Source organism: Scyliorhinus canicula, chromosome 3 (assembly GCF_902713615.1).
Source record: "Scyliorhinus canicula chromosome 3, sScyCan1.1, whole genome shotgun sequence".
Taxonomy (NCBI): Eukaryota; Metazoa; Chordata; class Chondrichthyes; order Carcharhiniformes; family Scyliorhinidae; genus Scyliorhinus; species Scyliorhinus canicula.
In genome coordinates, this window is record NC_052148.1 from 167267415 (window position 1) to 167285497 (window position 18083).

Here is an 18083-nt window from a genome sequence, read left to right on the forward strand (position 1 = left end):
GTCTCTTTAACCCATTCCTTAACAACGGTTTCCTCTAACAAGTCCCGAAAGTCGTGCTTTTTAGGTGAGTTGAACATTGAATTCTCCGTGTGTACCCGAACAGGTGCTGGAATGTGGCGACTAGGGGATTTTCAGAGTAGCTTCAATGCAGTGTTAATGTAAGCCTACTCGTGACAATAAAGATTATTAATAAATTTTTTAAAAATACATGGCCAAAACAGTCAAATAGAAAATTATACAAATATTATAGCATGCTGGTTAGATTGCATTTGGAGAACCATGTCTAGTTTAGGTCAAGGAAAACAAGCACATCCGGCAATATGCTGGAGTCTAGAACTGAGATTGCATGTGACATCGTTGGGCATCTATGGGTGATTCAGTTGTAAATCTTATTCTTTGTAAGTGTATTGTGTTGCTTACAATGCCGTACTGAAGCGGAGTAATGATTTTTTAATAGATTTTTTTCAAGGATTTAATTAAAAGTAAATAATGTCGATTGATAAAGAATAGGTTCAAACTACTGAAAGGTAAATTTAGGACTGGCATTTTGAAAGGGGGGAGTGGGAGGAGAACAAATTTGTTCATTTTAAAATAATCAATCTCAGGCAGATAAGGGAAAGTTCTGGACTTCGTTTCCTCGTCAAGTAAACATAAACATACACAAAGTGAATGCCCTGAACAAAATATCATTCTTACCTCATAGCATTCACAATAATTCTTCAGACACCCTGATCTTTTACAGTTACATCCTTTGCTGTGCCGTCGATCAGATTCACCTTCCTTTCCTTTCCCAATCTTCGGTTTAAATGCTTCTGGATTTCTGTCAAGACATGCCTGGAAAGGAAAGATGATTTTAGGACATTTAGAGATCCAGATTTATAGTAAAAAGTCAAATTAACAAAAATAGTGCCATGCCCTTTTTATGTTTTGCGATCAAAAATGCTACACACCAACGCCACTAAAACATTGCAAGAATCTTTCGATATGGTATTGTGAGCAAGCACACAGCTAAAATACAGACTTCAACTAAACCAAGAGCTCAGACACAGCTGGGTTTGTGACATTATCCTACAACTGTCCTTGTTAATGCTTGGTTTAAATAAAAAAGTGGAGGGGGGGGGGAATGTTTTCATAACGGCAGAAAGTACCAAACCAAACCAGAGAACTACTTTGGCCTGCCATAGAGCTGCCCACTGTCTCGACCTTTACTTGCTTTTCTCAACAAATGCCTTACCATTCCATCTTCTGGAATCACAGAATTGTTATCGTGCAAAGGGTACCATTCAGCCCATCGTTTCTGCACTGGATTTTGGAATGAGCCATTCACCTAGCACTATTTACCTGCCTTCTCTGCACATTCTTCTTTTTTAGATAATTAATTCCCTTTTGAATGCCTGGACTGAACCTGCTGCCACCAGACTCTCAGGCAATGCACTCCAGATACTAACCACTCACTGTGAAAACGTTTGTGCTCTTTTCACCATTACCTCTTGCCAATTGTCTTAAATGTGTGCCCACTCATTTGTAATCCTTTCACAAATGGGAACAGTGTCTCTGTATCTATTCTGTCCAGACATTTCATGGTTTGGAATCCTTCTATATATCCTCTTGGCCTTCACTTCTCCAAGCACTTCGCTAATCGATCGCCATAACTGAAGTTTCTCATCCCTGGAACCATTCTCATGGATCTTTTTCACTCTCCCCAATGCCTTCACATGTTTCCAAATGTGACGCAATATTCCAGCGGAAGCCAAACTAATGTCTTGTACAGGTTCAACATAACCTCCTTGCTCCTGTATTCTATGACCCCATCAGTTAAGTCTAGAATACTGTATGCTTTATTTACCATTCTCCCACCTTCAATGACTTATGCACATATACATCAAGGTCTTTCTGTTCCAGTACCCCCTTTGGAGTTGTACCCTTTATATTATATTGTCTGTGTTCTTCCTCACAAAATTAATCACTTCACATTTTTCCACTTTGAACTTCATCTGCCACTCGTCCACCCATTCCACCAATTTGCTCACATCCTTTCAAAGTTCTACAATACCCTCCTCACAATTCACAATGCTTCCAAGTTGCGTACCACCCACAAATTTTGAATCTCTACATCAAGGTCTAGGTCATTAATATACATTGGGAAGAGCAAGGATCCCATCACCTGGAGAATTCCGCTATAATCATCTTCTAGTCCAAGAAACATCCATTAAGTACTACTCCTTTTCCTATCATTCAGCCAATATCCATGTTGCTGTTCTCCCTTTTATTCCATCGGCTATGATTTTGCTCATGTCTGTTGTACGGCACTGTATCAAATGCCTTTTGGAAGTCCATCCACACCACGACAACTGCGTTATCCTCATCAACCTTCTGTCACATCTTCAAAACTCTCCAGCACGTTAGTTAAACACAATTTTCCCTCAAGTCCATGTTGGCTTTCTTTCATTAACCCACATTTGTCCAAATGACTATTAACTTTATCTCAACATGAATTGTTTCTGCAAGTTTCCCCACTACTGAAGTTAAACTGATTGGCCTGTAGTAGCTGGGTTTACCTTTACACTGATTTTTTTTGAACAAGAGAGTAACATTTACAATTCACCAGTCGGCAGACACCACCCCCGGGTCAACTGGAAAATTATGGTTAGCGCCTCTACAATTTCAACTCTCAACCTTCCCTCAGTACCTTTGGACACATCTCATCCAGTCCAGGTGCCTCAACATTCAAGTCAAAAGGATCCAAGGCCACCTCATCATCAATTTTGGTTTGTTGTTGATAGGGGGATTGACATTGTATTTGTTACCGTTTATTGGTGGGGTGTAAATTCTGAAGAGAATGTGAAAATGGAGAATAAAAATATTTTTAAAAATATATGGTTGTGGTGGTGGTGTTATCATTGAAAAACATCTTAATAAAAATATTGTTTTAAGCTCACTGCTCCCTCAGACTCTTTCACCCCCTCAGACTCGCTCTTTAAACTCTGATTGGTCCCTCTCATATTCACTCTCCAAACTCTCACTACCGTCTCACTGCTCCCGCTCAATCTCGCTCCTTAAACTCGTGCTGCTGTTCTTAAAATTGAAATCTCATCCGTGCTTTATTTACAGAAAATGGATGCTAAAGTACATATGGGGCAAAGTATTTTGTAATAAAATATTTGTACATAGAAGATAAAGATGGATAATTACACGCTTGTTCACAATAGCACAAAACAATAATGCATAATGTTTGATCGATGGTTTATGTGGCATCAGCTTAATGTCGCTTGCTCAGCATTAAGGGCATTACAATCAACATCATCTTGTTTGGATGAGGAGAGGGAGCTTGTGGTGGGAAGAAGAAGAATTGCAACAGGAAAATCAGATAGCGTCAACACTTTGAATTACAATTCATTAACAAGTAATAGAAAGAACAAATTTATAGATGTAGAAGTGCGTCAGGTTTAGTAGTGAAGTCTCGACAGCCAAACAGCCTGCTCATTGCAAAAGCATGCATAAATGTTGTTCATCACCAATAATTAATTTGAAGGGCAATGGAGGCCAACACCTACTACTATACATGATTTTGTTTCAAAACCAGGGACATTTTGAAAGTGAAATAGGAGTTGAATCTCACTAAATGGATTTGAAGAGCAAAGCCAAACTAAACAGATCAACAAACCTCAATTTAGCTGAAGAAAGTTAGACAGTCCTATTTCAATACCACCCAATAGTAAGGTAGGAATCTGAATATTTCTTGGGATTTCTACTTTGCTTGTCATTTTAATTTCTCACCTCCCCCCCCAGCCGAACCGCTCTGTTCTTGGCCTCCTGCATTATTTAAATGTATCGCGACAGAAGTCAAACAGTCTGGACATCAGCAGGGCATAACAGAAGGCCACAGTAATACAGTACAGCTGCAAGCTCCACCCTCTGACATGCCCACCACTCTTGCACAGGATGCCTCAGGGTGACACACTTTGCAGCTCCTCGTATTCCTCTCTTTACATGTACTTCACATCCCCATCTGCCTACTCACATGCATCCTTAATTATTCATCATATCCAAATGTTGCCCCTCACTCCTCTGAACATAAGCTATTCCTACCACTCCCACTTCCCTGATTTCAGTCTTTGGAGGAGGGGTGATCACATAACTTGGCAAGAATCAGGAACATGGGTTTTATGGTTCTTTTGGGAGAAATGTTGGGCCTCCAGTGACTGGCACCTTGTCAGGCACTGGCAATGCACAGCCACCTGCTCCACTATGAATGCAGTCTGGCATCGTAAGTATGCAGATGCCAACAGCAAGCTGCTGTGAGAGGCTCAAGTGTTCACACATCAGGTTAGATCCAAAACCTTGGTTCTCATTTTCTCTCCCTATGAATTGGCACATGGCTGCTCAGAAGACAGCTAGAGCATTTAATGTGAGAAACCCTGTACCCTGTGTGGAGTAGAATAGTGCTTCCATGCTGCTCTGAGGCTGACAGCAGCAACGGGCAATTGAGGGTGGGTCAACGGCTGGTAGGGCAATGTGCCTTCCAGCTAGCTGGCACATACCTGCCAGTCAATGATAGCATTCTTGGATAGTATCAGTGCTGTGCAAAGTAGCCTGTCAACTTAAGCATTTCTGTACCTGTTCAGTGTTAACTGATCAAAACTTTCACAATTTGTCAGTTTCACTGAGGCAGCTCCTCCTGCTGTGCTCTCATTTCCTTCTGACTGCCAGATTGGAACACAAACTGATTCCCATTGAAAAAGAGGGATTTCACTGGTAACAGCTCTCTTAATTGGCTTTCTGAGACTGTTGGGTCAGGGGCCATCAGCACTCAACTTGCCCCAAGAAAAAGTGAGATGAGATGGGGAGGTGGGAACACATTGGGATACGTGCTTACTGTCTCTATTTTTCTAATTTTCTCTCTTTCCTCCACCCCCCTCACCCGCGCATCAGACCTAGTTTTTTTTTAATTTAAAGAACCCATTTTTTTTTCACCAATTAAGGGGTAATTTTAGCGTAGCCAATTTTCCTACCCTGCACATCTTGGGGTTGTAGGGGTAAAACCCCTGCAGACGCGGCGAGAATGTGCAAACCCAACACGGGCAGTATATATCTTCTGGTATGTAAAGGGTTAACAACTGTATCATAGTGCTAGACAACCACTAGATGGCAGCACCAGATCCATGTATAATAAGCTGAACTCAGGTTCTTCCCGCCTCTTCATATCAGGAGTGACTAGATAACAGAGTGTTAGAGAGATAGTTGGCACGTGTAGTTAAACATTATTTATACTTCTTATTTACCTAATTATCAGTTATAGTTGTAGAAGAGTGAACAACCTCCGATATTTATATTCATTATTCACTAAATGTTATTTGCTTAATTTGAAGACTGATAAGTTTTATTTTTTTTTTTAAAATAATTTTTATTGAATTTTTCAAGATACAAACATTTTAACCCCCCCTACATTTACATTTAAATTATAACAAAACAAAGTCAAACCCCCCTACTTAACAAGAAAAAGAAAAGAATCCCCCCCCCCCCCCCCTACCCGCGCATCCCCCCCCCCCCCCCCCGCCGGCGAACCGACAGTCAGACCAACTTATCATTTCTAGCAGCGTCCTCGGGCAGGCCTTGCCCGTGCCACCGCCGCTACCGTACTTCCTTCGTCGTTTTCCCCCCTCCCCCCCCCCTCCCTCCCTCCCGCCCTCCCCTCCCCTCCCGGGTTGCTGCTGTCATGGCCTCAGTTTCTATCTCTGATCCAAGAGGTCTAGGAAGGGTTGCCATCGCCTGGAAAACCCCTGCACCGACCCTCTCAGGGCGAATTTGATCCTTTCCAATTGGATGAAGTTTGCCATGTCGTTTAACCAGGTGTTAACACTCGGAGGCCTTTCGTCCCTCCACTGAATCAGGATCCTCCTCCGAGCCACCAAGGACGCAAAGGCTAATATTCCAGCCTCCCTCGCCTCCTGTACCCCCGGTTCCACCCCAACCCCGAAGATCGCAAGTCCCCATCCTGGCTTGACCCTGGACCCCACCACTCTCGACACCGTCCCTGCCACCCCCTTCCAGAACTCCTCCAGTGCCGGACATGCCCAAAACATATGTGCATGATTCGCAGGGCTTCCCGAACATCTAATACACCTGTCTTCACCCCCGAAAAACCGACTCATCCTTGTCCCCGTCATGTGGGCTCTATGCAGTACCTTAAATTGAATGAGACTCAGTCTCGCACATGACGACGACGAGTTGACCCTCTCTAGGGCGTCTGCCCATGTCCCGTCCTCTATCTGTTCCCCCAGCTCTAACTCCCACTTATCTTTCAGCTCCTCTACTGGTACCTCCTCCACCTCCTGCATAATCTTATAGATGTCCGAGATCTTCCCCTCCCCGACCCAGACCCCTGATAGCACCCTATCACTCACCCCCCTGTCGGGGAGCGCGGGGAACCCCGCTACCTGTCGTCTGGCAAATGCCTTCACTTGGAGGTACCTGAACGTGTTCCCCGGGGGGAGCCCAAATTTCTCCTCCAGCTCTCCCAGGCTCGCAAACCTCCCCTCTATAAACAAGTCCCTCAGTTGTCTAATACCCGCCCTCTGCCAGCTCTGGAATCCCCCTCCTGTGTTTCCCGGCGCAAATCTGTGGTTCCCTCTTAGTGGTGCCCCTATCAGACCTCCCACTTCCCCCCTGTGTCGCCTCCACTGCCCCCAGATCTTGAGGGTGGCCGCCACCACCGGGCTCGTGGTATACCTCGTGGGAGGGAGCGGCCATGGTGCCGTTACCAGTGCCCCTAAGCTTATGTTGCCGCAGGACGCCCTCTCCATGCGCTTCCAGGCTGCCCCCTCCCCTTCCATCATCCACTTTCGTACCATCGATGCATTTGCCGCCCAGTAATATCCGGAAAGGTTGGGTAACGCCAGCCCTCCACTATCCCTACTCCGCTCCAAAAAGACCCTTCTAACTCTCGGGGTGCCATGTGCCCACACATACCCCATGATACTACTCGTTACCTTCTTGAAAAAGGCCCTGGGGAGGAAGATGGGCAGACACTGGAACAAAAACAAGAACCTCGGGAGGACCGTCATTTTAACTGACTGCACCCTCCCTGCTAGCGACAGCGGCACCATGTCCCACCTCTTAAACTCCTCCTCCATCTGCTCCACCAGTCTGGAAAAGTTCAACTTGTGTAGGGTCCCCCAGTTCTTTGCCACCTGCACCCCCAAATACCTAAAACTTTTAACTGCTCTTTTGAAGGGGAGCCTCCCAATTCCCTCCCCTTGGTCTCCCGGGTGTATTACAAAGACCTCACTTTTCCCCAGATTTAATTTATATCCCGAAAAGTCCCCGAACTCCGCTAGTATCCCCATTACCTCCGGCATTCCCCCCTCCGGGTCTGCCACATACAACAACAAATCATCCGCATAGAGCGAGACCCGATGTTCCTCCCCTCCCCTTGTCAGTCCTCTCCACCCCCCTGAACCCCTCAGTGCCATCGCCAATGGCTCAATCGCTAATGCAAAGAGTAAGGGAGATAGGGGACATCCCTGCCTAGTACCTCGATGCAGCCCAAAATATTCTGACCTCCTCCCGTTTGTTACCACACTTGCCATCGGAGCTGAATAGAGCAGTTTTACCCACTTGATAAATCCCTCCCCAAACCCAAACCTTTCCAACGTCTCCCACAAGTATTCCCACTCCACCCTGTCAAATGCCTTCTCCGCGTCCAGCGCTACCACTATCTCCGCCTCCCCTTCCACTGCTGGCATCATAATCACATTTAACAATCTCCGAACATTTGTGTTAAGTTGGCGTCCCTTCACGAACCCCGTCTGGTCTTCATGGACTACCCCTGGCACACAGTCCTCTATCCTGGTTGCCAGGACCTTTGCTAACAGCTTGGCATCTACATTTAAGAGGGAGATAGGCCTGTAGGACCCGCACTGGACCGGGTCCTTGTCCCGCTTCAAAATCAAGGAGATCAGGGCCTGCGACATTGTTGGAGGCAGAGCCCCCCCCTCGCGCGCCTCATTGAAGGCTCGCACCAGCACTGGACCCACCAAGTCCACAAATTTCCTGTAAAACTCCACCGGGAACCCATCCGGCCCCGGCGCCTTCCCCGCCTGCATCTGGCCTATCCCTTTAATTAGCTCCTGCAGCTCTATCGGCGCCCCCAACCCTTCCACCAGCTCCTCCTGTACCTTTGGGAACCCCAATTTGTCGAGAAAGTTCTTCATTCCCCCTCTCCTCTTCGGCGGTTCAGACCTATACAATTCCCTATAGAAGTCCCTAAAGACCCTATTCACCTCTTGCCCCTTCTGCACTACATCCCCACCCCTCTCTCTCACTCCCCCAATCTCTCTGGCTGCATCTCGCTTACGAAGCTGGTGTGCCAGCATCCTGCTCGCCTTTTCCCCGTACTCATACGCCGCACCCTGCGCCCTTCTCCACTGCATTTCCGCCTTCCTAGTGGTCAGTAGGTCGAACCTGGCCTGCAAGCTACGCCGCTCCCTTAATAGCCCCTCCTCTGGCGCCGCCGCATATTTCCTATCTACTTCTAGGAGCTCCCCCACCAGCCTCTCCCTTTCCTGCCTCTCCTTCCTCTCTCTGTGCGCCCTTATGGAGATCAGCTCTCCTCTAATCACTGCTTTCAAGGCCTCCCAGACCGTCCCCACCTGCACCTCACCTGTGTCATTCGTACCCAGATAGTTCTCAATGCCCGTTCTCACCCTTCTGCACACCTCTTCGTCCGCCAACAGCCCTACATCCAGGCGCCACAACGGGCGTTGGTCCCGCGCCTCCCCCATGTCCACGTCCACCCAATGTGGTGCATGGTCCGATATCGCAATGGCCGAGTACTCCGTGTCCTGCACTCTCGGTATCAGCCCCCTGTTCAATACGAAAAAATCGATCCTAGAGTACACTCTGTGGACGTGGGAGAAAAAAGAATACTCCCTCGCCCTAGGCCTACCAAATCTCCATGGGTCTACCCCTCCCATCTGCTCCATGAACCCCCTTAACACCTCTGCCGCTGCCGGCCTCCTATTCGTCCTGGAACTCGATCTATCCAGCCCAGGGTCTAACACCGTATTAAAGTCCCCTCCCATGATCAGGCCCCCTGCCTCCAGTCCCGGGATGAGGCCCAGCAGGCGCCTCATAAAACCCGCGTCGTCCCAGTTCGGGGCATACACATTTACCAGTACCACACTCTCTCCCTGCAGCCTACCCCTCACCATCACGTACCTGCCCTCCTTGTCTGCCACCACCTCTGCCGCCACAAACGACACTCTCTTTCCCACCAAAATCGCCACCCCCCGGTTCTTGATATCCAAGCCTGAGTGGAACACCTGTCCCACCCACCCCCTTCTCAGGCGGACCTGATCTGCTACCCTCAAATGAGTCTCCTGCAGCATCGCTACATCAGCCTTCAGTCCCTTCAGGTGTGAGAAGACCCTTGATCTTTTGACCGGCCCATTCAGCCCCCTTACGTTCCACGTGATCAATCGGGTCGCAGAGCGACCCGTCCCTACTCCCTGTCGATTAGCCATGTCTTGTCCCTTGCTCGCCCCGGGTCATCCCTTCTTTTCTGACCCGCTTCCCATAGCGATGGCCCCCCCCCCCCCCCCACCCCCCCCCCGGCTCTCCCCTTCTCGTCCCTGGTCTTTCTAGCAGCAACCCGGTGTCCCCCCCCCAGTCCCCCCCCCCTTTCCCCCCCCCCCCCCCCCCCCCCCCCCCCTGGCTAGGACCCCTCCTAGCCGCGATGTACCCCACATCGTACTCCCGAGAGTCAGCTGGTCTCCGCTGACCCGGCTGCTCCTGCCACATTCCGACTCCTCCCGGTTCACCCCATCTGCGCCCGTGAAAGATCCCCTTAAAACCCCCGAGAAAGACCCGCATAATCAACCCGCTCCCCCCCGTCCCGTCTCCCCAACTTAACGATATAAATACAAATACCCAATGGCAACTAAATACATAAATACTTAACTACATACTTAAATAACAAAATAATTAACTAACTATCAACTAACCGCGTGCCCAACCATCACCCTCCATCAAACAGTATACATAACCGCAGATAACCATAACCCGAAAAGAAAAAAAAAGGAACCAAAAAACCCCCCCAAGCACCCAAAGAAAAAGGGTAAGAGAGGTAAATAACTAAGGGAAATTGGAAACGGGAAAAAACACCCCATAAGAAGCCAACGACCCACAATAGAGATTTCAACAGTACAAATATACAGAAACACCCAACAACTCGAAACCTTCAAAATATTCAGAAAAGTCAACCGTTCGAGAAAAAACACCCCAAACACTCCACGAAACTGTTACCCAGTTCCGACCTGGCCTGAAAAAGAAAAGGGCCACTTGCACAATCAAGAGTCCCCCGGCGGCTACGACCGCCGGTGCTCCCAGGTTTTAGTTCGTGTCCAACTTTTCCTCTTGTACAAAGGTCCAGGCCTCCTCTGGGGACTCGAAATAATGATGTTGGTCCTTGTAGGTGACCCACAAGCGCGCCGGTTGCAACATTCCAAATTTGATCTTTTTCGCGTGCAGCACCGCCTTTGTCCGGTTGTACCGGGCCCGCCGCTTTGCCACCTCCGCACTCCAGTCCTGGTACACCCTTACCGTCGAGTTCTGCCACTTGCTGCTTTTCTCCCTTTTAGCCCACCTCAGGACTTTCTCTCGATCACTTAGCCGCTGGAACCGCACCAGCACCACCCTCGGGGGCTCGTTTGCCCTAGGCCTCCTGGCCATGACCCGGTATGCCTCTTCCAATTCCAGGGGCGCCGGACCGGCCCCTTCCCCCATCAGGGAGCTCAACATCTCCGCCACATATCCCGGGAGATCCGACCCCTCCAGGCCTTCTTCCAGGCCCAGGATCCTCAAATTTTTCCTCCTCATCCGAGTGTCCAGCTCCTCGAAGCGGCTCTGCCACTTCATGTGGAGTGCCTCGTGCGCCTCCACCTTTGCCCCGATGACTGTGGCCTCCTCCTCCCTCGCGGCCATCTCCTGCTGCAGATCTTTAATCGACGCCTCTTGGATCGCCTGGGCTCCCACCAACCTGGTGGCCGTCGCGTTCATGGACTCTAAGAGTTCCACTTTCATCTCCGTGAAAAAACGGAGGAGAGCGGCCTGCTGCTCCTCCGCCCATTTCTTCCACTCCTCCGGTGCACCGCCGGCCGCCATTTTGATTTTCTTCCCCCGCTTTTTTTGGGGAGCTGCTGCCGTTTTTCTTGCCGCTCCACTCCGGGTACCGACCATAAAATCGGTCTAGTTCTCCTCAGGGGACCTTCCCCCACCGGGATTCGTTTTTTCAGCGCCGTTGGGGCCCTCCAATTGGCCCAAAAACACCTTTGTTGCAGGAGCTTCCAAATGTGCGGCTTAGCTAGTCATAGCCGCAACCGGAAGTCACTGATAAGTTTTATTGAAGTACAACCACCAGACCATTCTGGAAGTAAGCAAAAGAGTAACAACGTATTACAATCACTTAATATAACACTAACCGCTGGGCCACCGTGCCACCCTAGACCTAGTTTTAACTTTAAAATATTTACAAAAGATAATTTGCAATCAAATCATATTTTACAGAAGTGGAAAAAAACCTTTTGCAAAGTTGCCCGTTGTAAATAACTTGAACATGACAATTTCCTTTCTTTGAATTCCTTGAATAAACACGGAAAGCCAAATAAATCTTAACTTTTATTGTTTGAAAATTAAAGCTAAATTTTCTTTCAGGAGTTTCAGACAGGTGATTTCTCCAGAGGTCTTCAAATCAAGTTCACTAATTTGAATGGCTCATTTATAAATTTTTAAAAATTCTTGGGTGTTGGCACACTGGTGATACTGACATTTGTTGTCTATCCATAGATTTTTTGCATCCCGGAGTTGCTCGCTAGACCATTTCAGGAGTTTGACTATGTTTGCAAGAGGCTGGACTCACATATAGACCAAGCGTCAGGTTTCCTTATCAAAAAGGTGCTAGCTTTAATTGGATTGTTAAGGCATTACAACAATTTCCTCGTCACTTCTACAGAAATCAGTCTATTATTCAAAATGTAGTTACTTTTTAAAAGCAGGATTTAAATTTGAATACTACCATGGTGGGAACTGAATTATTGTGTCTTGGATAAGTCCAATCCTTCAAATTACTATTCCAATTATTTAACTATGCAACACTATTATTCTTCATATACAAAGACTGTCAGAATATTGCAGACAAATGTAATATGGAACTGCCATACACAAATGAACTAATCACATCAAATTGTTTTAAGTTTGAATTATTTCTCTCACAAAAGTTATAATATTTAATCAGCAGGTGCATAAGAGGATTCTGATTTTATTTAAAACATATCAAATGGCATGATTTATGAGAACAGATCTATGCGAGATGACAATGTTGTCACAAGTAATATGAACAAAATTGCAGCTAATGTATTAGATAAACAGTAAAAGCTTCAAAAATTAAGGTAGGCAAACAATATGGTGGATATTAAATCAATATTGTGCCTTACAGGAGAGTGAAGCAACCTTCAAAAACTTGTTGTCCTGAAACAGCAACTAATAATTTTATACATGAACAAGGGGCTTCAGGCAATAAAAGTTACATCAGCAAAAGCAGGAGCACGGCAAGGCTGACGAGGATAACGAGTGGTGACCTGAAGGCTGAGAGGAGCAGATGGAGATCAGAGATGGCATAAAAACCTAAGTCCAGAGTGGCAGATGGCATTCCAAAGAAAAAAAAAACAAAGTGCAACATCACAGCACACAAGTGATTGGATGGTGGGTGTTTATTTTGTTCCCTCTTAAACTAGGGCATTGGTTTAAGCTACAAGCCAGAAAAATCAAACATTTCAATTCGGGGCAAGTATAACAACAATTTCTGAGAAAACATTAACACGTATCAGATCTAAAGGCATTAATTAAAATGAATAGTTACAACAAGGTTGTAACTATTCAAGATTCTTAGATTCAAAAGAGTAGTTTTTTTATTTTTAGGGTCACAGATGGACAATTGAGACCTGTTGCTTGCAATTCCTGCACAAAGTGGGAAATTCAGGACACTTGATGTGTCTTGGGTAACGTGTATGATGCATCTCCAGCTGCTTGAGCACAGGTTCAGGGCTTGAGCTTAAGGGGCACCTGGGAGTGACTATACAGCATGAAAGTTACTGTATTTTATGTTCCTAGAGGTGCCACACCACAGGCAGTGTGTGTTCAGGATAGTAGTTGCGTAACCATCAGAAGAGTAGGAAGAGGTAATCGATGCTAGATCAATTACAGCATGCAAAAGGTGCTGAAAGAAAAGAATGTGTGAGAAAAATAGTGGAAAGGAGTGCGCAAAATCATCTTCGAAGTACAATCAAAATTCACATTTGCAAAACATATCTAAATGGCGCCCTGTGCAAAAACCTTTGAATTTACTATGTACAGAGCCTCGGGAGAAAAAAAAGTTTCCGAAGCTGCATAAAGAGTAATTTCACTTTGGGATCATGAATTCAACCAAGAATGAGGGCATTCACTTTTTTATTTGAGTATTTTAACATCTTTTGGTTGGCACATCCCGTGCTCAGCTTTCAATGAAAAGGCCAATCTTACCACTGAATTTATTCTCCCTAAAGTAAATGTGCTAAATTCCTACAATACTACATAAACACGTTCATTGGTATTAGCTGGAAAAATATTTATCAGCATTTCTCTTTCGGGCCTCTGGTCTGTTGGTAACAAACACACTTGGCAATGCTGGATCATGACACCCAAGCCCTTAGTCAACCCCAAAATCGTAATAGCCTAGAAAATAAATTGAATGTCAATGGTATTTTTTTTGTTGGCACAATTCAAGGTTTTCCATACGCCCTTTGATACCTTACAGAAGTGGGCGCCACAGCAGCACAGTGGTTAGTACTGCTGTCTCACTGCACTAAAGACCCGGGTTCAATTCCAGCCTTGGGTGACTGTGTGGAGTTTGCAAATTCTCCCAGTGTCTGCGTGGGTTTCCTCCGGGTGCTCCGGTTTCCGTTTAGGTGGATTGGCCATGACAAATTGCCCCTTAAGTATCCAAAAACGAGTAGGATAAGTGAGGTTATGTGGACAAGGGCACGGGAGTGGGCCTAGGGAGAGTTCTCTTTCAGAGAGTTGGTTATAGATCCAATGACCTCCTTCTGCACTGGAGGGATTCTCTGGTTCTATGGAAGCATCTAATCGTTGTGTGAACTACTGAGCTACTGAGACATCACAACTGAGTCCAAACATCAGATCACATCACATCAGATCAGATCAGTCGTGATAGCAGAATAGCAGAGCGGACTCGCTGGGCTGAATGACAGAAAGGATCCCAGGATCAGTTCTCAGGATGCCCTGCACCTGCTAGGTAAAATACACTTTTGCATTCTAATCTAGAGGTGCAACTACAGATTCTCACCTTTATTGCTTTTAGACGTTCAGCTTCATGTTCCAGATTGTTGAAGCAGTTAGTACAATTACAGTTATTGCAAAATTCACCATTTGCAAAACAATCACAGTATCTAAAATAAAAATTGAAAGTGTATATGAATTGAAGATTAGTGATTTTCATTTATTAAAATTTCCACAACTACATTAAAAACAACAAGGAGTTAATCATTATCATATTGTAGCTTGAACAAGGTTGGTAAATAAACTCAGCTCATATTTTCTAAACACACTGTCATACAAATAAATCAGAGACGTAACAAAGGGGTTTTCAGCTTCTTTAGTTTTAAGAATTTTCTAAGCTGGTCCTGGAGAATGAGGCAGTGTGTCTGACACGATTTGCCATGCTGCCTGTATTGAGTGCAAATGTTCTGTGGCAACTTGCGTCAAATGTGCAAGATGAAAACATGATGTGATAGAGACTTGCATTTTCCCAAGCATTAATTTGATTAATCTGAAATCTCTTCTTCATATTCATCAAAATTTATTTGATAAAAAATAATTAACCATTTTGTTTTGTAAAACAAACATGCTTTAGGCGTAAGGTGCTATGCATACAAATCTGCTGTAAAGGACATTTTTATTCAGGATGTAGAGAATTTGTGGGGTGGGGAGGCATGGTGAGGGAAACAAGACAGATGTAGCAGATGAATCAAGTACGACCACTGCGAAATCATCAGGGATGCCAAAAGACAATGAGACCAAGCTAGAGTCACTGACGAGCATTACATACTCTCGTCGGTTGTGGCAAAGCTGAAACAACATTACGGGCTACAAAGCGAAGCCAAGCAGAATCTCCAGCAGCAGCGCACCCCTCCCCGATGAACTCAATGCAATCTTAAGCTTGGTTCGAGCAGGAAACCATCAAACCGCTGTTAACTGCACCAGCAGGCCCGGACACACCCATACCCATCGTCATAGCTTCCGGTCAGATCGGCCTTCTTGAAAGTGAACCCTCGGAAGGCAATGGGTTCGGACGGGATCCCTGGTCGTGCACTCGGGTCCTGCACACACCAGCTGGCAGATGGGTTCACTGATATCTTCAACTTCTCCCTACTCCCGTTCCAAGGACCCCATCTGCTTCAAGATGACCACCATCATACCGGTACCAAAGAACAACCAGGCAACGTGGCACAATGACTATCACCCAGTGGCCTTGACATCAATCGCAATGAAGTGTGAGAGGTTGGTCATGAGGAACATCAACACCATACTCCCAGAATGCCTCGATCCATTGCAATTCACATACCGCTGCAACCGGTCCACAGCAGACACTCATCCCTGGAGCATCTCAAACACAAGGACTCCTACATCAGACTCCTATTTATTGACTCCAGCTCTGCCTTCAACACCATAATCCCAGCCAAGCTCATATCAAAGCTCCAAAACATGGCTCCTCACTCTGCAACTGGATCCTCAACTTTCTGACCCATAGACCACAATCAGTAAGGATAAACAACAACACCTCCTCCATGATAATCCTCAATACCAGGGCCCCGCAAGGCTACGTACTTAGCCCCCTACTATACTCCCTATACACACACGACTGTGTGGCAAAATCTGGCTCCAACTCCATCTACAAGTTTGCTGACGGCATGACCAGAGTGGGTCGAATCCCGAATAACAACGAGTCAGAATACAGGAGGGAGATAGAATACAGAGAGATAGAGAAACTAGTGGAGTGGTGTAACGGCAACAATCTCTCCCTCAATGTCAGCAAAACTAAAGAGCTGGTCATTGACTTCAGGAAGCAAAGTATTGTACATACCCCATCAGCATCAACTGGACGGAGGTAGAGATGTTTGACAGCTTCAAATTCCTAGGTGTGCACATCAGCAAAAATCTGTCCTGGCCCACCCACGTCAACACTACGAACAATAAAGCACAACAGCACCTATACTTCCTCAGGGAACTAAGGAAATTTGGCATGTCCACATCGACACTTGCCAACTTTTACAGGTGCACCATAGAAAGCATCCCATCTGGCTGCATCACAGCCTGGTATGGCAACTGCTCGGCCCAAGACTGTAAGAAACTTCAGAGAGTCGTGAACACCGCCCAGTCCATCACACGAACCTCCTCCCATCCATTGACTGTCTACACATCCCGCTGCCTTGGGAAGGCAGGCAGCATAATCAAAGACCCCTCCCATCAGGCTTACTCACTCTTCCAACTTCTTCCATCGGGTAGGAGATACAAAAGTCTGAGAACACGCACGAGCAGACTCAAAAACCTCTTCTTCCGCACTGTTACCAGACTCCTAAATGGCCCTCTTATGGACTGATCTGATTTCTTCAGACATCTTCCCCGAGTAGTACTGCAAACCTGTATGCTTCACCCGATGCCTGTGTTTAAGTACTCACTTTGCGTATTTTACGTTTGCCCTATTGTGTATTTTCATTTCATGCTCATAATGATCGGTCTGAGCTGCACGCAGAACTACTTTTCCTGTACCTCGGTACACGTGACAATAAACAAATCCCAATCACGTTTGATGTCAATTCATAAACATTCATACGTTACTGAGAAGTTATGTAACTTTATGGCTAAACTGGGCTAGCCTAGAATCTTCAATCTTCTGCCTTTAATGCAGGCATTCTCGCCAAATCATTCACCTCTTATTCACTGAAAATGCCTGCAGCATGGTTCTTTCAGTTCAACGGTTGCAAAAATGAATGAACTGGTGTGCATCTTCTAGTCATTTGTCACCAATCCCGAGTTAATTCTATTAGGTACCACCATGTCTTGCTATCCCTCAGAAAAGTCATCCTTCAAAGGCATGAGCAATGATGCAAACATGGCATTGGAGACCACGGTATAACAGTCGGGGAAGGGAATTGAAGTACAAACCAATCATGCATTTATTCAAGATTTGGACCATTCATACAGCCATTTCAGTCATTATCTGCTCCTACATCAAATCTTCACACATCCCAACTCCTGTGACCCCGCAACTGCCAGTACTTTGGTTTTCCTCTCAAATATTTCCCACCTCCTCCAAGATCAATCTTTCACTTCCTTAATTCCCTCCCTACTTTCCATGGGTATTCATTCCATCCATAACAAAACTGTCACTAATCTCTCAAACACCATGCCCAAACTCATTTAAGTTCTCTTGAATAGCCAATTATTTTTCTTTTTCCAATTAAGGGGCAATTTAACGTGGTCAATCCACCTAACCTGCACATCTTTGGATTGTGGGGGTGAAACCCACGCAGACATGGGGAGGATGTGCAAATTCCACATGGTACAGTGACCCGGGGCCAGGATTCAAATCTGGGTCCTCAGCGCCGCAGTCCCAGTGCTAACCACTGCGCCACATGCTGCTCTTTAAGTTCTCTTTAAGGTACTATCACCCTCTTTCTAAATTATCAGTCTCCTCTTCAAAGTACATACTCTCGATCCCAATGTTCTTGCAAGGTCATCAATCTCCCTTTACTCTTCAATTCCTTCTTTAAATCGTGGTGTTACTTCGATGCTGGCCATCTTCTGCATGTTCCCATTTCACCCTACCATTAAATCGCTGATCCTTCAGCACCAGGCTCCAAGCTCTGGAATTCTTTCCATAAATCTCTGACTCTTCACCCCTTTCACTCCTGAAGATTGTCTTTAAAATCCATCCCAACCAAACTTCTCCTACATGCAAGCTTGAGCTG

At 46.1% G+C, this 18083-nt stretch overlaps 1 protein-coding gene across 3 annotated transcripts in view; it reads right to left on the bottom strand.

Annotated features, from left to right (window-relative positions):
- lin54 (lin-54 DREAM MuvB core complex component) overlaps positions 1-18083 on the bottom strand; it is a 107809-nt gene that overhangs the window by 29024 nt on the left and 60702 nt on the right. For all 3 annotated transcript variants that reach the window (XM_038791682.1, XM_038791683.1, XM_038791684.1), the window contains exons 10-11: positions 14399-14501; positions 697-834 (exon numbers count right to left, since the gene is read on the bottom strand). In XM_038791682.1, coding sequence (XP_038647610.1) covers positions 697-834; positions 14399-14501 — 241 coding nt within the window. The remainder of the gene's footprint in view (positions 1-696; positions 835-14398; positions 14502-18083) is intronic.